The sequence below is a fragment of the Saccostrea cucullata genome, unplaced genomic scaffold (assembly GCF_032062105.1).
Source record: "Saccostrea cucullata isolate Sc308-1 unplaced genomic scaffold, CSIRO_AGI_Scuc_v1 ctg183, whole genome shotgun sequence".
NCBI classification, from domain to species: domain Eukaryota; kingdom Metazoa; phylum Mollusca; class Bivalvia; order Ostreida; family Ostreidae; genus Saccostrea; species Saccostrea cuccullata.
In genome coordinates, this window is record NW_026929981.1 from 970,642 (window position 1) to 993,779 (window position 23,138).

At 33.2% G+C, this 23,138-nt stretch overlaps 2 protein-coding genes across 5 annotated transcripts in view; one reads left to right on the top strand and one right to left on the bottom strand.

Annotated features, from left to right (window-relative positions):
- Nucleotides 1–23,138, top strand: part of LOC134282694 (ATP-dependent DNA helicase Q4-like) — a 98,796-nt gene that overhangs the window by 22,623 nt on the left and 53,035 nt on the right. The gene's annotated exons all lie outside the window — the stretch shown is intronic.
- LOC134282648 (neurotensin receptor type 1-like) lies at nt 1,422–15,866 on the bottom strand. 2 transcript variants are annotated; one of them, XM_062765045.1, is made up of 2 exons: nt 15,762–15,866; nt 1,422–3,053 (listed from the first exon to the last, which is right to left on the bottom strand). In XM_062765045.1, the coding sequence occupies exons 1-2, from the start codon at nt 15,798–15,800 to the stop codon at nt 1,800–1,802; spliced, it is 1,293 nt and encodes a 430-aa protein (XP_062621029.1). In that variant the 5' UTR covers nt 15,801–15,866; the 3' UTR covers nt 1,422–1,799. The 2 variants fall into 2 exon arrangements, with proteins under 2 accessions (XP_062621029.1, XP_062621030.1); XM_062765046.1 differs by lacking the exon at nt 15,762–15,866 and adding an exon at nt 12,648–12,884.

Sequence of the window (23,138 nt, forward strand, 5' to 3'; positions counted from 1 at the left end):
GCAAGGATGCATTTTCAAAAATTGTGCAATGTGTGGATCTAGGCCTAAGGGTCAGGGGTGCATGTGTGGTAGGGGCACTACTGATTATAGCTGAATATTACTGATTAGTTGAAATGTATTTTTTGTTCCCCTACCCTGCCTATGTGTATTAAGTAACCAAACTAAGCAACTGCTAAGTGTATAATTATGATGATCAATGGTGCCTCTTTCAAAGTTGTGAATGCCATAGCATCTGGCTTAAAACATGAATCAAATTCAATCACTGGAATGTTGTTGCATAATGCTCAGGTGACCTATAAGGCCCATGGGCCCCTTGTTTTGAAGTGTCGTTCCTTACACATGCTACAGTCAATAAAATTCAGTCAGTTTTCTCCCTTTGTTATTTAGAGTAATTGGAAGTATTACAAGTTTTGCAATGAAATGAATTTGCACATTTATGGGGGGAATTATATACATCATAAGGTTCCATTCCTTAGTACCAGAGCATAATCTTTTTCTATATTATGTTTGAAATAGATCTGAACATGAATGAATTACCTTATCTGGATTTAAAAAATGTTAACTTTTTTATGCCCCACTTCGAAGAAGGGAGGGCATATTGCTTTGCTGCTGTCTGTCAGTCCACTTAGTTTCTGTTCATTTTCTTCGCAACCATTGTACATACTGAAATGAAATTTGGTATACAGATATTTCACATGAATATCTAGGTCAAGTTCTGTTTTGGGTATGATGGCACCATTTTTGACAGAGTTATGCCCCTTGGACTTAGAAAAATTTCAATTATTTGCAGTTTCCGTTCATTTTCTTTGCAACTGTTGCACATACTGAGATGAAATTTAGTATACAGATATATCACATAAATATCTAGGTCAAGTTCTGTTTTGGGTACGAACGCACCGTTGTTGATAGAGTTATGCCCCTTGAACCTAGAAAAATTCCAATTATTTGCAGTTTCCATTCATTTTCTTTGCAACTGTTGCACATACTGAGATGAAATTTAGTATACATATTTATCAGATGACTATCTAGGTCAAGTTCTGTTTTGGGTACAATCGTGCCATTTTTGACAGAGTAATGCCCTTTTGGACTTGGAAAAATTCCAGTTTGGGGGGAGGGGGGCATAAGTGTTTTACAAACATCTCTTGTTGTATTTATATATTTTCTCAATATTTTTTAAAACACTTTTTGAAAATCTTTTAAAAGGTTGTCAAAAATATTTTATTGCTAGAATAATTTTGTTTTAAATCAAAACCATGATATAAAATATATTTTTTAAAGGAACAATAATAATTTGAGAGGAACAGACCAGTCATGAGCTGGCCATTAAAGACTTGTCATTGTGCTGCAAGGGACATAAATTTACAATTGCAAGCATTCATTTTAGATTGGTGATGAAATAGAAACAATACATGAAGCTATTTTATTATTTTTATTTTAAGAAACCATCAATGCATACAGTTACTGCTATTATATAATTTATACAATATACTGTGAAATAGTTTAAATTAACACTTTAATGGAATTGCTTTGTGAAAAAAAATCCGTAGAATCTGAATATTACATTGTTTGTGTAGTATCCACAATCCTTCCCCTCTCCAGTTGTGAAGAGGCAGCATTTTAAAGAGAAGCTATAAGTATGCATAGTTCATGGGACGTAGCATTCTAGAAATGCAGAATTCTTTTTTTATTAACAATTTCATTCCCATTTTTTGGTTCCTTTTTGTAAACATAGAAATTGTAGCCAAATACATGTAATGAGGTCATGTCTATACAATTTATACAGATTAAACAATTTGTTTTTATGTCAGGTTATGACAGTGTGTTTGTGGCATACGTTTGATGAATTGAGCTCTGGGCCGACTTTGGTGACAGAAAGGAAAAAGGTTACGGAGTGTTTTTCTGAAAGATTTGTTAACAGCACAGTATAAGATGAAATTAATTGAAAAGTTCAGAGCTTGCATAAAATTTGTCACATGCAGTATAATCTTGTGGTAGTAATAGTGCTTGTTTTTACCAACGGAGTCAACTATGTGAATCTTGGCGTAAATGAACTTAATGATTTCAGATGGGGAAACAAGTATTAGAAAGAGCACAACCACTGCCAGTAATGTGGCGGTCACACTGTTAAGGGCACTGTCAGAGCTCCGTCTGCGATGGGAAACCATTCCCGGTTTTCTGGTTTTTATCAATGAGCTCTGTGCCAGGTCTTTTTTAGGACAACCATTACAGCTGTTGTTGGATCTGGAGGAGGAATGAGTGCCTTGTTCCTCTGTGCTTTTCATTGAGGAGCAGTACATAACAATGTCATTGCTCTGTCCGGGGGTCAGCTCTCTACGTATGCGCTTGGCTACGCGAATATTCCAGACCAGACAGACGTTAAAGAACAAGAGGGCAATACATGGAATGAAATCGAAAATAATGGACCACAGCATTCTTCGTGTTTGGTCACTGTAATTTTTACGTCTCTCAATTCTGTACAGTCGGGAACCATCAATGCATGTTGTTTCTACTATTTCTGACTCAAAAAACAGTGGTATTATTGAAAGAATGCAGATCATGTACACCAGACAGATAGCAATCTTGGTCTTTTTGAGCGATATCAGTTTCCTGGCTTTAAAAGGATGGCAGACGGCAAGGTATCTTTCCCCTGCCATTACCACAATTAACCATGTACTGTTGATGATGAAGAAAGTGATGAAACCATTTCCAAGCCAACGATAGTAGAGGACTCCGTTTCGCTCTCGATATGTTTCCTGTGGTGGCAGTATGGTGAACAATAAGGCCAGGAGACAAAACATGAAGTCAGAAACAGCTAAAGCAATTAATCCTATGTGAGCTGATTTCTCCATCTTTGTCAAACAATGGTTGACCTTTTCTTTGGTCAATACGAGCAGATTAAGGATGTTTCCCACTAATCCAAAAGCACTGACAGCTGGCACCCCGACCTCCATGAATATAAAGTGCATTTTCTTTTCCAGAATCGACTCCATGCTGTTATGCTCAACGGGAATGGAGAAATTGTCTTCACTCAAATTTTTGCATGCAGCCATCATCTGAAAAGATAAATCTAAAGTCTATGAATGTCAGACAAAACATTTTAAAGGCTTAAATTTATTAAATGTCAATTTCAACTGCAAAATCAATCCATTTCTTTAATGTCACGCAGAAGTAAATATTTCTGTTTTAGCTCTGCATTTGACGTGTTATTGATTTAGAGGAGTTGGTAATTTTCTGGGAGCACTGAACCCCGTGTTTTTACACAGAACCTTATAAGTTTTCATGTTTTTCCAAATGGTGAAACGGATTAGGGAATTAGAAAAGTTTAAGGCCATCCTTGAAAAACAAGTTGGGAACAAATAGCTTCTGTACGCATACAGATTGTACTTATATCTACATCAAAGTTCTGCTGCTACTGATGATCAACTTCTGATTTCATGTGAGTTTAGTTTGGATACCTTTCTATATCACTTTCAGATTTGCCCTTGACCTCTGCTGACATTGAGGCCAAGTCAATTTATCCATTTTCTTTTATTTTCAAAGATGGTTGATAATACATACATATGAAACAATTGCCAATGTTCTTCTCAAGAACCACATGGTCAGGAAAGATGAAACTCATGTGGAAGCATCCTCTGGTAGTGTAGATTCAAGTTTGTTCAAATTATGATCCCCATGGTTAGGGTGGGGCCTTATTATGGGGGATTAAAGTTTAACATGGGAATACATAAAAAATCTTTAAAAATCTTCTTCTCAAGAACAACTGGGCCAGGAAAGTTGAAACACAAGTGGAAGCATCCTCTGGTAGTGTAAATTCAAGTTTGTTCAAATCAAGACCCCCGGGAGTAGGATGAGCCACAATGGGGATCAAAGTTTAACATAGGAATACATAGGAAAAATCTTTAAAAATCTTCTCTTAAGAACAGTAAAGTCATAGGTATATGAAAGCATCCTCAGGTAGTGTAGATTCAAGTTTGTTCAAACCATGACCCCTTGAGCAGGGGTGGGGCCATAATGGGTTATCAATGTTTTTAGAAGGATAAAGTAGAAAATTCTTAACAAGAATTACAAAGCCATGATTGATCAGCAAGATAAAAGCATCAAAATAAGTATGGATTTAATTTTTTTCAAATACCCCCCCTCGAACTCACTTTTATATTTTAACTTTTCAATATGGAACTGATTTTTGCTTTTATCTAGCTAGTTGCTCAGGTGAGCGATGTGGCCCCTGTCTCTTGTAATATATTTCCTGGTCCTTAAGGATTTTCAGTATTTGTTATTGAAGTTCTTCGAATGCAAAACACAATTTTATTGCTACTCGATGAAGTCCTTTGATATTATCTTTTGCTATTTTTATGCCCTCGGATCGACAGATCTCGGCGGTATATTGTTTGTGTCCTGTCTATTTTTCTGTCTGTCTGTAGTCAACTTTAACCTAGCCTATAATATTAAGTGGGTGGGGCTATGGCTTTCATACTTCACAGGTTTACTCCTTGTGACAACTTTTCTTTGGGTACCACCAAATTTGACCCCTTGACTTTGGTTTACAACTAAAAAAAAAACACCACACTTTAGGTGTCATAACAGTATTACACCTTGGTTCATGTCAAATCATGGCTGACGCAAAATAATCCCGGAATCTTCCCTTCCGATTTGGGCATTTTGATACGAGACTGGAGCTGATTTTTTTTATGAGATGAAAAACAACATGTAAACTTCCTGTATTGACCAGATTTATTAAAATTTAGGGCGTGCTGATTTTTCTATATACTGTCAAGAGTGGGGAGTGATTAGGCCCTGGACTAGATTTTCAAGCACCTGCTCGACTTCCACCGAAACAAACTTGCGTGCCTTGCTGGATGGCTATGTATTTTTTGGTACTAAAATCTTTATAAAGAATGGTTTTACAAGATCTGAAAAGGAAACTTCTCAGAAGTTTGTTTTGAATTAGTTACATCTACTCAAACTTGCGCATTTTTGGTAAGAGTATATAGCAGAAATTAATAACCTTGGCCATAACTTTTGAACAGTTTGAGCTAGGGCTTTCATACTTCACATGTGTATTTATTGTGACAAGACCTTTAAGCTGGTATAAATATTTTTGACCTTGACCTAAGAGTTTGACCTACTTTTTAAAAACATTAACCTTGGTCATAACCTTTGAACACTTAGAACTAGGGCTTCATATTTCACAGGCCTGGTATTCTTTGTAACAAGACCTGCCTTTGGGTACAAACACCTTTGACCTTTTGACCTTGACCTTTGGAGTTTGACATGCATTTAGAGAATTCAACCCTAGCCATAAGCTGCCTCAGTGTTTCACAAACACATCTTGTTAATCAAGTCTTTCTGTCTTTAGAATTTGGTATCTTTTAAACAAAGCAATGTATTGCATTACCTTTTATTAGGGCGGCCCAGCAAGGATTTGTGGGTGCCCTATAGTAATCACTCTGTCTGTCTGTCCGTCCGTCTGTCTGTCCGTCTGTCATTCTTCCGTCCACAAATTTTCTGTTTTTTCCTAATAACTTTTTTTATGGTAGCCCAATTAAATTCAAATTTGGTATGGTAGTTCAGTAGGCAAAAAGACATATTTTGATGATAAGTTTGTTTCTCTATGTTCTCTGGTTTGGAGCTGGGGTGGTGGGGTAGATTTCTTCACTTTATATAAGAATGAATTGGCGAAGAGAGATAACTTCTGAAAATGTTCCCATTGTAAACTGAATACTGCAATGAATGAGTCCCCTGGGATTAATTAGCTTTCCTCCTTGAGGAAAATCCAAAGCATTATCTTTATCTGTCACATTGAGATTAATTACCACCTCTGTCTGCAAATAAAAAATTGTTTTGAAGTTAAGTCCATTTGGAATGCTATGTGGATTGAAGTATATAAATGTTTTTACTTTATTTTTGTTGAAATACCCTACACAATGAGTTCTGATTTCATTGAATTCTAAAAACAAGAAATAGGTTAAAGAAGTTATATATTTTTTAATTTATTTATTCCTTTTTTTTTCTGCTTATGAAAATTAAAGAATATTATAAATTTTTAAGGTAGTAGGATAAAAACCTCATTCTATCATTATTGAAAATGTTTTTATTATAAATTAAGAAGAAATTGATGAGAGAGAAGTACAATTAAACCCTTGGGATTAATTATCTAGTCTGCTGCAGAAAATTTAGAAGGCTTATCTTTATCTGTCACTTTAAGATTAATGAAAACCTTTCTCTGCAACTGCTGTTTGTTTTGAAGTTAAGGTCAAGTCTTCATGATATGTATTTGCATTTATTGAAGCCTGGCATTTTATATAACACAAGCTTCATTATTGCTTAGATATACATTCAGTGTTGAGTTGTTCTCTACTGCCTTATGTAAATACAAGGATATTATTTACACGTTTTTGGGAATTCAGGAATTATCTTGAAATTTTAAGAATACAGTTGCTGTTTCTTATTCATCATATATTTTTAATCATTCCATAAGCTGCACTCTTATAATTCTACCCCATGGTGGGGCCCTTGCTGACTGGTCAGTTTTCTAGTCAATTTGAAGTAATAGAACAGTACTTAATGAAAAGATTCAAATTTTATTTCATTTTACATGCTATTTATAAAAGCTATAAACATAAATATAAAGTGTTTAATTAGTAAATAACTCAATTCTGACCCTGCTCCATGACCAGGTTTTTGTTTATAAGTTTAAAAAAAAAATCAAGATATACTCCAATTTTTTAGTTCAGAATTTAAATTATTTTAATCTGTTTTTAATATATGTGTACCAAATTTAGTTGTACCTGTAATATGACTTTAAATAAAGAAAAGTTAATATGCCAAGTCTACAAACTTTTTTAATGACCCTTGTATGTGATAATTTGTGGATAAAAGTTTCTTATTGTTAATAAAATACAACTACTTGTTCTTATTGCTTTAATTTGGACGATTCCAAGATGCTTGAGGAATACATGCATCTTTTCTTGCATTGTTTAAAGATTCAAGTTTTTTTTCAGTACTAGTATCAGTTGTGGGACATCTCAATTATCAATCACAGTTTTACATATAGGGAAAAAATTGATTGACCAGTTTGGAAAGAAATAACGGCTTTTAAAGACTGTGAAAAATTTTAATGATTCAGTTTTTTAGCCAATTCTATTGCTTTTCTTTTAAGTGATTTTGTTAAGTACTATAATAGTTTTAAGTATGTTGTGATGGCCATACAAAACTGATTTCAGAAAATAAAAGTAGAAATATAAGATTTTACTTTTGTACTATTTCCATATATGCATTGTTAATTTCGCACTGCTGTATAGGGGATTAATTTAACGGGTTGTAATTTTCACGTTTTTCTCTCATCTGACACGATCACGGTTTCTTGAATTCGCGAAATTGGTATGTATAATGTAATGAAAGTTACCTCCCTTGACTATATTCTGTTTATTCCATATCGTAGCAACATATAAACGACATTAATCAGTGTTTTGTTCTTTTTCACAAACAACATGGTAGGTTGACATTAAATTGTTAGATATAATAAATAATTGACTTTTAATTAAAACAAGTGCTGTTATCAAAGTCTGACTATAAACGTCAAATGACTTTTACGATGAGTGCATGTACATCCTAAGATCTTCAATAGCGGCGAAAAACCACTGGACAGTAATAAATTAGTTAATATAGGTCAACAAAATGATATCTTTCCATGTCTGCAGAAAGCTCAATAGTTATTTGAATGATTTTTAAAATCAAAATGTCGATAAAAAATAATATGCATAATAATGCAGGTAACAAATACACGTGGTAACTTTAGTTACCCACTGGTAATCAAAATTCATGGCCCATGTGTTTTGATTGATGAAACATGTAGCATCGGCTATTAAAACGGCATTTTAACAAATACAAATCATTACATGTATCTGCTGCTTTGAATTAAAGTAGAGTGTGATAATTAAAATGATAGAATGACAAGTACTACTAGTAATTAGGCTGAAATGACCATGTACTGCACGTAAATGTATCTAATTCTGTCGTAGTCTATTCTCAAATTTCCAAATAAAACATGAAGATTATTGGAAATTTATTCACTGTTTCTTGAATTCACGGATTTATTGACACAGTGAATATAGCGAATATTAAGACCGTGAGTTATTTTCCCCCTATACAGTATTTAAGACTTGTGGACATGAATTACACAGATTTGTGGTGCTCTTGATATATAGAATTTATTCCCTGGCTTATTTAGCAATGATTCCTTGTCAGATTGGCTACTGGTTTTATTTTATCAAGATAAGATCTGATGTTAAGCTCATCATTTATATGATGCTTGCATGTACAGATCAAGCCTAGTTATTGATTGCTTGATTAAATGATTAAATCGGGGATAAATAGACACTAAATAGAAGTGTTCGTTAATTATGCATTGATTTTGGTAGGTGCCTTTTCCCTATGCATGTATTATTTTGCCTTGATCTTTAAGGATTACAATACTTTGATTAAATTAAAAAAAAAAAAAAAAATCATTGCATTTATATCGATATTCTTCAGGCAAGAAACTTTCAAAATTAGAAAAATACACTGTACTAAAATTGAAGATACATGATTGAACAAATGTATCTTCTAAAAAATAAGTATTTATTGGTGCTACTTTTCACTTGTTCTGAAAAAATTGAATCTAATTTAAAAACAGTAGGGCTACAGTCTCTGGTATATATTACAGAACAGTCAAACTCAAAATAGTGACAACTTGTATTTACTTAACACCTTTCTGTATATATGCACTTTTAAATTACTTCCAAAGATTTTTTTAAAATAGATTTTTTAAAAAATCTTAGTACAGAGACTCTCTGTTTAATGCAAAATATAATCATTTTCCATCCTAAAGCAGTTCATGACTCTGAATAAAAGTGAATTTATTTAGTGATTTTCAGCCCTGCTTTGTACAACAAAGGTAATGAGCATTCTCAGAGCATTGCATTAATGATAATACAGTCCCTTTACAGAAAGTGTAATTTGGTTCTGAAAAATAGAAAAGGTCTTGATTCATTCAAAATCACCAAAGTGGAACAAAAGGCAGAAAATTTTCAACCAAAGCCAAATTGGAAAGGTAGTTCCTGGCATATAGCAATTTTAAAAAAGGCATAATTCCATGAAAAAAAATCAAAGAACAAAATGCAAACTTGTTTGCAACTCATTAAGGCTCAAATGTATATCAAAAATCAGTTTATAATATCTGCCAGTGTTAAGGGTAAATGGGGGGGGGGGACAAATAAGCTAGGCTGACTTGACAGACAGAAAGGGGACAGACAGATGAATAAAGAAAGACAGGGGGAAACTTTAATACAGCATATATACCATTTCAAAACTTCAAAATTACGCTGGAGAAAGATTTAACAATGTCATATAGATTTTTTTTTAGAAGAGAAGTATTGGTTACTGAGTTTTAATTTCCTGATTTTTTGTTTGTGAATTTCATTTGGAAACAATGTGTTAATAGCTCAACTTTTTTTTTTACAAAATGAAGACAGCAATTAATTGTCAGATGAGACTGTAAATGTTATCATACAATTAAAAAAAAGTGGAGACAGAGCATTAGAAATTTCAAAATATTTAAAGATAAACCTTAAGTCTACAATTTGGATATTTTTTAAAGTGTTGAAGGGAACATTGGAAATTGAATTAGAACTGCAGAAAATAAGCCACATACAGAAGACCCTGAAATATAACTGTAAGAGGAGAATGACACTTTCTTGCCCACTTATAAAAATTCTGGATTAGGACAACTTTGAAGGATATATAAACAGTAGAATTCAACACTGTGACAGAACATTGAATTAAGCTTCTTGACGCACAAAATACAATGGATCCAAATTCACTCCATGGGTTATACAAGGTGATCTTGTCAGAAGTCTATAGGAATATGGAACGTAAACAAAAAGAAACGATAAGCTTGATGGTGTGCAGAAGGAAGTTAGATTGGAATGTCAATAACCTGTGAAAGATGGTGATTTTTTATGATGAAAGGATTCTTCTGGAAATAGAGACCTGTTTGCTTGGACCATTTGGCACATGAATGTTGTCTTCCACTATTAAAATAACAGTATGGGAATGAATCACATACAATACTATGGGGAAGGAAGATAAGCCTATGAACTCTCAGATTAGTTGGTCTCCCCAGTCTCCTGATTTGAGCCCAATCAGGAATGTTTAGAGCCCAATCAAGAATGTTAAGAGCCCAATCAAGAATGTATAGAGCCCAATCAGGAATGTTAAGAGCCCAATCAAGAATGTATAGAGCCCAATCAGGAATGTTTAGAGCCCAATCAAGAATGTTAAGAGCCCAATCAAGGATGTTTAGAGCCCAATCAAGAATGTTAAGAGCCCAATCAAGAATGTTAAGAGCCCAATCAAGAATGTTTAGAGCCCAATCAAGAATGTTTAGAGCCCAATCAAGAATGTTAAGAGCCCAATCAAGGATGTTTAGAGCCCAATCAAGAATGTTAAGAGCCCAATCAAGAATGTTTAGAGCCCAATCAAGAATGTTAAGAGCCCAATCAAGAATGTTTAGAGCCCAATCAGGAATGTTAAGAGCCCAATCAAGAATGTTAAGAGCCCAATCAAGAATGTTTAGAGCCCAATCAAGAATGTTAAGAGCCCAATCAAGGATGTTTAGAGCCCAATCAAGGATGTTTAGAGCCCAATCAAGAATGTTTAGAGCCCAATCAAGAATGTTTAGAGCCCAATCAAGAATGTTAAGAGCCAATCAAGGATGTTTAGAGCCCAATAAAGAATATTTAGAGCCCAATCAAGAATGTTTAGAGCACAATCAAGAATGTTAAGAGCCCAATCAAGGATGTTTAGAGCCCAATCAAGAATGTTAAGAGCCCAATCAAGAATGTTTAGAGCCCAATCAAGAATGTTAAGAGCCCAATCAAGAATGTTTAGAGCCCAATCAAGAATGTTTAGAGCCCAATCAAGAATGTTAAGAGCCCAATCAAGGATGTTTAGAGCCCAATCAAGGATGTTTAGAGCCCAATCAAGAATGTTTAGAGCCCAATCAAGAATGTTTAGAGCACAATCAAGAATGTTAAGAGCCCAATCAAGGATGTTTAGAGCCCAATCAAGAATGTTAAGAGCCCAATCAAGAATGTTTAGAGCCCAATCAAGAATGTTAAGAGCCCAATCAAGGATGTTTAGAGCACAATCAAGAATGTTTAGAGCCCAATCAAGAATGTTTAGAGCACAATCAAGAATGTTAAGAGCCCAATCAAGGATGTTTAGAGCCCAATCAAGAATGTTAAGAGCCCAATCAAGAATGTTTAGAGCCCAATCAGGAATGTTTAGAGCCCAGTCAAGAATGTTTAGAGCCCAGTCAAGAATGTTAAGAGCCCAATCAGGGATGTTAAGAGCCCAATCAAGAATGTTAAGAGCCCAGTCAAGAATGTTTAGAGCCCAATCAAGAATGTTAAGGGCCCAATCAAGAATGTTTAGAGCCCAATCAAGAATGTTAAGAGCCCAATCAAGGATGTTTAGAGCCCAATCAAGAATGTTTAGAGCCCAATCAAGAATGTTAAGAGCCCAATCAGGAATGTTTAGAGCCCAATCAGGACTGTTTAGAGCCCAATCAAGAAAGACAAAAAAAAAAAACGGACTTTACCTGATATACAATGTAAATGACTTAAGAACTCAGTTACTGGTAACAACTTTAGTTTTCTTTGAAATTTTTTCATTAACATTTAAAATCACATCTCCCCCTAAAAAAACCCATTGATATTAATGGGGCCAAATGGTCAAATGTCATGGTCAAAGTTTATACCTTCTGTCTTTGTGTAACACTTCTATTTCTAGATGATTATTCTAAAAAACTTTTGAACTTTTGCAATGAATATGCCTTACGACTTGAAACAACCCCTTTGGGTTTTAAAGTTTAAAGGTAAAGGTCAGGAATTAATGTGTTTCATACATAGTTTTCAGATGATAACTTTAGTTGTCTGTAAGCTTTAATTTGCTAATAATTGGGACAATTTCTTTAACCTAAAAAAAAGACCATTTTGACCTAAAAACCAAAAGCTGAATGATCAAGGTAGACCTTTTTTTGTGTATTCCCACCCATCCCCCTCCCTCCACCACCATATTCAACCCTCTGCTTAAGTAAGACCTGCATTCTCTGAATTACTGTACTTTTCCATAATTCATAATTTTGCAGAATCATAATTTCTGCTTAATCCATGAGTAGAAAATATGAGGCTTCAGACAAGAGATATTGTCACAATATGGCTTGCAAGAACTTTAAGTACTTTACCATTTTTATTTGTGTCTTTTGACATAAATCTTTCATGAGTCATTTTTATCATACTGTATAATCATAAAAATGTTAAAGAAGATAAAAATAATCCTGTTTATGATTTCATGTAAAAAACTAAATTTATTAAAGTTAAAAAATTCAATTAGAAAAAAAAAACAATCTGTAACAAACTGTAAATCAAATTAACATTTAATGGAATTGACACTTTTTTCATTTTACAAACATTGTTCCATTAAATTCTACTTATTTAAAAAAGAAAAAAGAGTTTTCTTTAATTTTATTATAACCTCAATTTGAAAGCAAAATTACATCCTTTAAATATGCTGAATAAAATTTGGATTTATTATTGAAAACTTACCCTGTAATTACATATTTTTAATTATCCTCAAATGTCAGTGATATAAGATAATTCCCTAATTTCAATCTCGTGGAAAACATCACACCACAAGTTTGAAACATAATATTCTAGCATTAAATTGCTGCTGCAATTTCAACAGTAGTGGCTTCTAAATCTGTAGGCTAGATAGATCTCTCAGATACTATGGTCTACAAGCCAAGGATTTGAAAAAAAATATTCACTTCCAATATGAAAAATTAAAAGAAACATAAGTCTGTAACTATTAGTGGATTTTAAATAATCTCAGAAAAAATCTCCAGATTTGTCAGACAGAAGGACATAATGAAACCATTCTCATAATTAATTAGTGTCTGTTTGTTATTTGGACTGATTTTTCAGCATAATGAAGTATTGATTTCGCTATTTCACCAATGAATGGGGGAAAATTTATAGCGACAGAGCAAGAGGGTGTTAATCTTGGAGAAGGACAAATGATACTCTGTTCTTTACTATTATATAATTAGGAAACAAGGAAAGACATGATTATAAACTTTGAGTTTTACTTGTCCTTTTGACAGTAAACCCTAGCTTTGACTTGGATATAGGCCTGAAATTAAATTGATTCAATGATTCAACAAAGTTTTTATTCCCAACATTATAGCCCATGTATCATTGCTAGTGCAAGCACCAAAACACCCTGAATTCCTATTTGGGCACTAATTAAGATACACATTTTCTTCCTTATTAAAAATATTATCATGGCCCATTGTTTCAGTAAAATAATTCAAAAGCCCAAAATATATTAATATGCTTCATATATGGAAGTTTTTAAGAAGCTTTTGAATTTCGGTTAATTTTCAATTCAAAACATTATACACATGCATCATTTCTGTTTAATTGGATGTAAATATAAACTTTATTTAACCTGATCATCATGGTTCAAGGTTCTTTGAAGAAATTTCTAGCTTTATCTATATTATAATCTAGATTTCAACTTAAAACCTAAAACTTTGTTATCACAAATTCTTATACAGTTATTGCAGAGGTCAAAGAAATGCTGCAGACTTAATAATCTCCTCTAAATCATGAACATCATAAAAAAAATAGTCAGATCAGAGAGGGAAAATATCAAACTGTAATACACTCTCAGGTGAAATGAATATTTGACTTAATTATTTGCCCACTTGAAGCATTTTAAAAAAAAAGAAGACAATTTTTTAATTTTTAATTTTTAATCTGGATGAGTCCATAGGATAAAAAATGTTTATATTTACCATGTTCATAAATGCCGGTACCACCAATACAGATCTCCTTGCCAATTAATTCTTGCTCTTGGCCAATATGAATTTTGACTTAATTTACATTTGAATGTTGATACCTCCAAGAATCACTTATTTCGACAATCATTCTGAAATGTTTGGTTCTTCTTATCACATTAAAGATCCAGTGAATATTTACGTACAAATGTTAGGTGTAAGACAGTTTGGAAAGAACCTTAAAACTACATTCTCTCAAATCATCTGAAATAATTTCTGTATTTTATTATGACTTCATTAGTTCTATGTACATTAAATAGCTAAAGATCTAGAACATTTGCATGACTTCAAAAGACTGCTTTAACCATTAATAAAGTTTTGCTGAAAGAATTTTTTTGTAAAACAAATGAAATATGACGGACCTCTATCTAGCTTTCAAGCTGTTGGTTTATTATTTTTCGTGTAAATTATTAAGTAGATACTGAAGCACTATGATAGGTAACTCAGGGGAGAGGGCCCATTAGGTTCAAATGATCTACAGCAATCTATCTTTCATGATAATAATATAAACCTTACACATTAAAAAAATGATAACCATGCATATGTGAGTAATTCTTATACTCATGCATAGAAGTGTGAAGCTAATTCTTGAAAAAATTAGACTAGAAAAATTTAAACTTATGTATAATTTGAATGTTGAAAAATATGCAAACTAATGTATATGTGTGAGAGTTGTCCAGTGAAATTGTGGACAATAATTCTGTTGGATATATATGTAGATGCTCACACTATTCTTAAATTTTCAACAGATAAAAATTCAGTACACCTGCTTCTTTTTGTTGGCATTTTTTTTGTTGAAGATTTGAGATGGTAAATGATATACACAAGACATCAGATGCACAGTAAGTAATGATGCCTTAATTTTGAGACTTTAAACAATAAAAGAAGATTAAAACACTAGATCTAGATTAAAACATCACTATGATATTTAGTATACAAGTGGATTGAATTTGGGCTTTGTTAAGCAGAAGCCTTTTCATATTTTTTAAAGTCCCAGAGTACAGACATATTGAAGAAATCCCCCCTCTTCCCCCTCCTGCTCTGGTAATATAAGGCCTTGTAAAGCAAATACTCAAATTTGTGCTGAGCATAAGTACATTGTACAGTGAAATAGTGTACTGTTTCAACCATCATCAAATTCTGGGGGTTTTCATTTTTTTTCAGCTTACCAATCTGAAAGCTCAAATGAGCTTTTTGATCACATTTTGTCCATCCTGTCTGTTTATCAGTCAGTAAAATTCCTTTTTTCTGCAGAACCACTTGGCCAATATCAAATAATTTTGCCAAAAAGCATATTTTGGTGAGGGTTTGTAAAGTTTCCTTAAATAAATGAAAAGGACTATGTCCTCTTTCAGAGGGGAATAATTATAATTAAGTGAGGTGGTGTCTTTTAATTGTTTTTTCTCAAGAACCATAGGGCCATAAAAAATAAAACGTGAAACCTTCAGTTTATGATGTAGTTTAAAAATTTTCATTAGGCAACTTAGTTGGAATACTGTAATCAAAGTTGCGATACTAAGAATTCTATGCTCTTGTTTCAGTTGATGCATTAAATTAAAACAAATTTGTATTTTCTAGATTTTCAGTATTTAACTGGGTAAATGTTCTTGTGAACTAAATCTTGATCCGTAAAACTCTGAATTTTATTCAGCAAAATGCCACCACCACAACAGAGACCGTAATAGCAAATATTTATAATTTGATAATATAAATATTAATAAATATTAAAAAACATACAAGATCAAGCAATCACAATTTTAAAACAAGATGCCAGTGGGCCTCAGTGCTCACATGGTGGATAAGTGGCCCATAATCTTACCTTAATTACTAAGTACTGGTCTATTGGTTCCCCAGCCATGCAGAACTTTACTGGTATACCAAAAGATGTGTTTTATGTATATTTTCTCGAGATGTTCACTGTAACAGAGAAAATTATGTTTTAATTCAAATACTGCAATTACCCTTTTAATATATGACGATAATTTTCCTTATTGGGTATGATTTCAAACTGTTAAATCATTACATGTGTATAACACACCTTGTTGAAAACGTCATTTATATCTTAATTAAAAACAGTTTTACTCCTTGTTATTGTAAACAATATGATGCAACAAGGATGTTGGTGGAAATTTTTTTGAAATTGATGAAAGATCAAGTCAGTGTCTTTTTCCCTTTTGAGTTTTTATCAAATTAGTTATCAAGTCTAGCAAAAGACATAACGGTACATGTTAACTCTATTGATTTTTCCGTCTATAGCATTTTCATTACATCTCCCACCTACCACTTTTACTCACAAATATATCGCTTTTCCTACAAAATGAAATTTTTATTTTTCCCAGGTAAAGACATCTTGGTAAATTTTTGAAAAGTTCAGTTATATTGAATCTTTCTATTTGCTACCATTGTTATTCGATTTTGAAATGGCACTTTAAACCTTAAGGGATTGGCTATTATAATCTCGTAAAAAAAAAAAAGAAGCTATAGCTGTGTTTGAAAAAACTCATAAAGCCTGCCAATATTTTTCAAAATGAATTTCATCATAATGTATTTAAAAAAACAAAGATGTTTCTTAGGAATTCCATCTGCCTTATATGTCCACAGAGATTATAAAGTTTAATAATGAGAGCAAGGGGTCTCAATTGAGGATTTTGGCCAAAAAGCCAATTAAGCCATCCCTTCCCAAAAAAATTGCAAATAAAGGATATATATATGTAGTAACACATCCATCTGTGCAAGCATTGCTAACAAATGTTGTGAACAGGATACGAGGGTTGTCCCATAAAATCGTGGACAAGTTGTCTAGTTTGAAAAGTAATCATCTCTACGTTTTGAAATTTTCACTACTTTTTAGTACATATATTATGAATATACAGAGCAAATTTCAAATAGATATCTGCATAAATAAACAAATTATTAGATGTTATGTCATGTATTGTATCGCCCTACGGCGCACGGATGATAACGTCAAAGTGTCTAAAACAGCGTCACGTATCATCTTTGCTAAAATAAAGTTGGATAAGTCCCACTTAAATTTAAAAATTCCGTCGATTCATATACGAACAAAAAATCTTCCAAATCACAAACCTGAGTGTCTATAACCAGATAAGGAACCCATCTGGCACACACATGCAATCTTTTGAAAATTCATTAGCACGTTTTGGACAGTATTTTCACCAGCATTTAAATAACAGAGAATCTCATATCAACGGTCGACAATGACAGCCTCTTTTGCTATTACAATAGCAGTTTGTCCGTATATTTTGTACTACCTGAGGACTCAATCAAAAAGAATTCACTAAGAAAACTTCCATTTCATTTATATTCTAAAGATCTGGTGATTTTTGTCATATTTTCTTTCTTCTGTAATCATTTAAAGTCTCTTAAGGTATCATTACAACATCCAAATCTAACTGAACTGCTCTCCGGTGCGCCGTAACGTCATCAAAAATCGCGATTTTGTTAGTATTGTGTTTATCACTTTCCAATTTCGAAAAATCGGGAAACTACCAAAAATTAACCAAATGCCTTGAAATTTTCATAGAGACGACAAAATTGATTAAGGAATCGAATTATGATACTTTTCATTCCATTTTTATTTATTGCAAACTTTTATTACGAATTAATTCTTGTGTATTCTCTAATATAACCTTGTTATTTTTACCGTGCGCCGTAGGACCGTACCCTGTGCACATTCAAGCATTATAAAATCTTTATTTTTGTCTATATATTATCAAAAACATAATGATGCACTTAAATATGATGAATAAGCATTTACTGAAAGTTTCAGCTTGGTGCGCCCATTACTTTTCGAGAAAAAACGCTTTGTCCACGATTTTATGGGACAACCCTCGTATTTTAAAGTACTATATGATCTTTCAGTTTTAAACTTACCATTATTGTCTTTATGTTGTATAAACATCCTAGTGACCATTTAGTGTCAAAACTATGTTAAAGAGGTCAAGGTCAAAGCTACTTGAGTCAGTCTTTATAAATGTCGTGGACATCATGCTTTAAATTAGTTCATCTTGCTGTGTAGGTAGTAGGTCACCAAAAGAATGCTAATTCATTTGAATGACCAATGTTAAAGTTCAGATAGCTTTCATTTTCCAAATTTTTGCAGTATTATGGTAACAGGATGAAAATGTCTATTTACTGACATTATAAAAGAGAAATGTCAAGGTTAGAGTAACCAAGTATAGTGTGCACATTGTGGACAGTGGATGATATTGGCTCTACAAAAACTTAACAAAAGAAAACTCCTAAATATTTCATCAATAACTCCTCAACATGAGAAGGCATACATGAATTTACTATTTACCCTCAATGGGGCATTCATGTCCTAAGGACATTATTCTAGTTAATAAAGTGGTGCATTCCCAATCTTTTCTATAGATAATTTGGCTTATGATGTATTAGCTTCAATAATGTAGCCCTATCCTTTTTTTTGGGGGGGGGAGGGCTACCACTCCTTAGGACTCCATAATGGTCCAGCTGCAGGAGTGATTCACTCCCACAGAGATTTCAGCTCAAATGGCTATTTTATTAACATTTCTTTCCTGGAATACCAAAATGTAGTTATGCAAGACATAAATGATCCCAAAATATACAGAATGATCCATATATTGGTTATTTTTCTTGTATGTCAGCATCACAACTTGAATTTATTCGCCATGTTTACTGACCTTGATAGATTTTATTTTGGGACAGCCATTGAGAATTTAGAATCTGTAGGAGTGATTCTTTTGGGAATTGTATATAAGCATGAATATCGTTGTTTGCGAAAAAATAACACATGGAATGCTTTTATTTATCAATTTAGTGATACTATTCATTACAATTATTTATCAACAGCAACATTGCTTCATTGAGTTATTCTAAATTTCAAGCACAAGTCTCAGTACATCATGCATGAACTGTCATGGCTGCTGAGTGGAAAACAGGCAGATTTATTTCACATGGTTTTAGCGTTTAACAGGCTATTTTGTTGAGAGTGAATGAAGAATAAAGAAGTAAGTTTATTGTAAAAACAATTTATTTTGCCAGCAGTCACCGGTATTTAAAAAATATATTAGCACCATTACGGAGACGCTTCAGCATTGTAGCCCTCTCCAGAAAACATCAGATTAAAAAAAAATCGGAGAGGGCTACATTATTGCAGCTAGTAAAGAATCAACAATGCATATAATTATGTAGTGCAAATTATCTCCCATCATCTTGGCCCCTGGGTTGATTATTTCCCTTGTGCTTATTTGACATTTGTTAATTAGTCCATTTTTGTCTTCATTTATTTTTGCTGATTTGTAATCAAAATGGGTAAAGAAATTTGTATTCCTTTTTAGGTCACCTGAGTAAACTCAGGTGACCTATTGCTATCTGTTTTCGTCTGTCGTCGTGCGTTAACATTTGAACATTTTAAGCTTCTTCTCTGAAACCACTGAACCAATTTCAACCAAATTTGGCATATAGCATCTATGGGTGAAGGGAAACAAAAATTGTGAATTTCATGGTCCCTGCCCCCCTGGGGCCTGGGGGGTGGGGCAAAAACCACTAAAATTAGTGCAATCTTTAAAAATCTTCTTCTTTACTCCTGGACATCAAGCAGTCAAACTGTTGGTATGATTGTAATTGGCATTGAGTCCTCTACCAAAATTGTGAAATTCATGGCCCCAGGGTCAGGGGTTCTAGTGCTAGGGCGGGGCTAAACAGGTTATATAGTGAAAATGCATTATTTCTTTGAAAATCTTCTTTTCTGCTTCTGGGCATAAATAAACTAACCAAGTGCATAGGTAAGTTGAAAATGACCGCCTTTTCCAAAATTGTGAATTTCATGGCCCCAGGGTCAGGGGTTCTAGTGCTAGGGCGGGGCTATATAGATAATATAGTGAAAATGCATAAATTCTTTGAAATTCTTCTTTTCTGTTTGTGGGCATTAAATAAACCAACAAATGCATAGTTATGTTGAATAAGACTGCCAAATTGTGAATCTAATGGCCCCAGGGTCAGGGGTTCTAGTGGTAGGGTGGGGCTATAAGATTATATAGTGAAAATGCAAAAATTCTTTGAAATTATTCTTCTCTGTTCATGGGCATTAAACAAACTAACCAAGTGTATAGCTATGTTGAACAAGGCTGCCTCTTCCAAAATTGTAAATTTCGTGGCCCCAGGGTCAGGGGTTCTAGTGTGCTAGGGCGGGCCGTAGAGATTATATAGTAAAAATGAATTATTTCTTTGAAAATCTTCTTCTTTGCTCCTAAGTATTAAATAAACTAACCAAGTACATTGTTATGTTGAAAAAGGCTACCTCTTCCAAAATTTGGAATTTCATGGCCCCTGGCTTGGGGGTTCCGGTGTTAGGGCAGGGCTTTATTGATTATATAGTGAAAATCCATAACTTCTTTAAAACTCTTCTTTTCTGCACCTGGATATTTAACCAATGAACTATGTACATAGTTATGAGGAGGAAGGATGCCTCTTTGAGAATTTTGAATTTCAGGGTCCCTGGGTTAGGGCTTCTTGTGTTAGGGTGGGGCTCTAATGTTTATATAGTGAAAATGTGAATTATTTGAAATTCTTTTCCTTTGTTGTTGGGTATAATGCCAATGATCTTAGTATATATCTTTGACAGAAAAACCTACTTCTTCCAAAAATGGTTAATTTCCTGGCTCCTGGGACAGAGGTTTTTTTTTGGGGGGGGGGGGGGGGTAACATAGTCTAAAATAATTTAATGCTTTGAAATCTGCAGTTTGGTATTAATGAACAGCATGATGAAATAAATTTTTTAAAAATTCCAAAGATTTGAAAATTTGAAAGATGTGGCCCCAGGGTCAGTGGTTCCTGTGGGATGAGGAGCTCAACTGTGGACCCGCACTAACACAAGAAGCCCTGACCCAGAGGCTCTGAAATTCACTAAAAGTGGAAATGCATTTTCTTTTTGTTACTCTGATCTACCTCTGGGTATTAAGTAACCAAAATAAGCATGCAAATTGTGAAGTTCATGGCCTGTGGTTTAAAACATGAATCAAATTCAATTGTTGGAAAGTTGTCGCATGATACTCAGGTGACCTATAAGGCCCATGGGCCTCTTGTTTTTCTTTAATTTGATTATTTTTTTATCTGATAGTACTCTAAAGATCTGCTAAAAATTTCTTTATATCAAAGAGGTTCAAATTAAAATTCAGCTAAATAAAACCCAAAACGTTTGGTATCTAATAATGATTTGTATACCTATAAAATCATATTATTTCTCGTTTAGGAAATCATAATTATTATTTTTGTACCTGACTGACAAGAATTGATAGCTTTAGGTTCAGAACATACAACTGATCTCATGAGTAGGCAGAAAAAAAGAGATAAATGGCTGAGGAAATAAAATTAATGTGCTATTTATTAATTATTTTTTCATATAAAATGACCTAAAAAGGGAATAGAGCAGAAAATTTGAGAAAAAAGGCTGTCTGCTTGTGAAGTTATGGAAGAAATGGCCAGAGAAGATTATAAGGCTGATTGCCTCATGGCATATAAATGAGTTTTCTGCAATGCTGAACATGAAGTGCTTTATATTCGACTAGCTTTGTTAGTTCACTGTTTGCCAATTCAGATGTTCTTTAAACCGAGCAAATTCTGTTTAACAACTTGTGGTCTGATTCAGCAAATTTAGCTGTATTTTCACAGTTTGAGAATCAGAACTTAAAGTCAAGGTCAAATTTGTAAAGTCTTTCACACTCAAGCTTAAGATGGTAACTAAAATGAGTTTAAGTTTGTCATTTCTGTTTGAAAATTGCTGCAGAATTGAAGTCCATACCAACAGATAGAATGTGTTGAGTATCATTTGACCCTTCAATCTTGCTAAAGAATTGAAATTGATCAAGAAACAGAGGCCTGTTCAACAGTGCGAACGTTCGCGAGCGCTCGCCAAAATTCCTTATACAATGTACCTTTAATATAATGTTTGTTGAGCACTGGCTCTGTTGAACAAGCCTCAGGTCTATTCATTTGAGGGTCATAAGGTCATCAGTCAGTCAAGGTTATTGAGAGTTTTTTTTTAAAAGATAAACAGAATGCCTATTAATTTCTCTGAAATTCAAACTTGTATCTTTTTGGTGGATGATAAAGGGAAACAAGCAAATATATACCTTTGAGGATTATAAAAGGTCTTAGTCAGAAACTATGATATTTTTTAAGGAGGCTCATTACACCACTTTTTGATGACGTACTACACAAAAAAATAAACCTCCATTGTGTTGACCGGTTTCCTCTAGGGACGAATTATACAGGTACCTCTATAATATGACCCTGACCTTTAAGACGCTTTAAAAATAGATGAAACATGCAGTGTTGTTAACAGTGAAAATAAAATAACGGATTGCTTATGCATAAACCAAGAAGAATTGCTTTTAAGCAGAAGCAAAAGAAAGCAACAGCCAAATCTTCGCCAAACAAGTAATGTCAATTTCATAGCCTTGCATGCAGTGAGCTCTAATGACATGTATATATGGAGGAAATTCAAGTTAAAATCTACAACCTTGTTGAAATTAAAAAGTTATTTACTTGCGCTATTTACTGTGTTGGTGTTAATTTATATATTTGCTTTATTGATTTAAATGTATACTCTGGAAATTTAAAGCTTTGTTCTGAATTTTAGATGTAATGTCAAACGTTCCATAGTGTTTTGAGTCTTGGCTAATTAGGAAAGATAACTCTTGAAAGTGGACTTTTTATACCAATTGAAATATTTTTTTAATTAGATTTTTCATTTCGTTTAAACTTTCTTCATTCAATTTGACACATGTAATTCATTGAAATACATTTGTTGTCTCTACAGAACACATTTTCGTAATGTTTTATGCATAGATTAAAAAGATAATGACATTAATTGTTTTCTAGGAGAAAATTATTTTTTCTAATAAAATTATTATTAGGTATTATGAGGTATTTTCACTGTGTGTACTTGTCTTAAGAAGATGCCCATCATTTGACACTGAAAGTTCTGAAATTCTGTGAATAATAAACTTGAAATTAAACATTTCACTAAAATTAGACAAAAACTAAAAAATTCTATAAAAAATATTTATGATATCAATACCCCCATCTGGATATTTGACATCTACATTATAAGTGGTGCTGTATTGAAATCTAAAATAAACTGTGGATGTAATGAGCCACCTTAAAAACTTAGCCTTAGGCACAAATTCAGAGA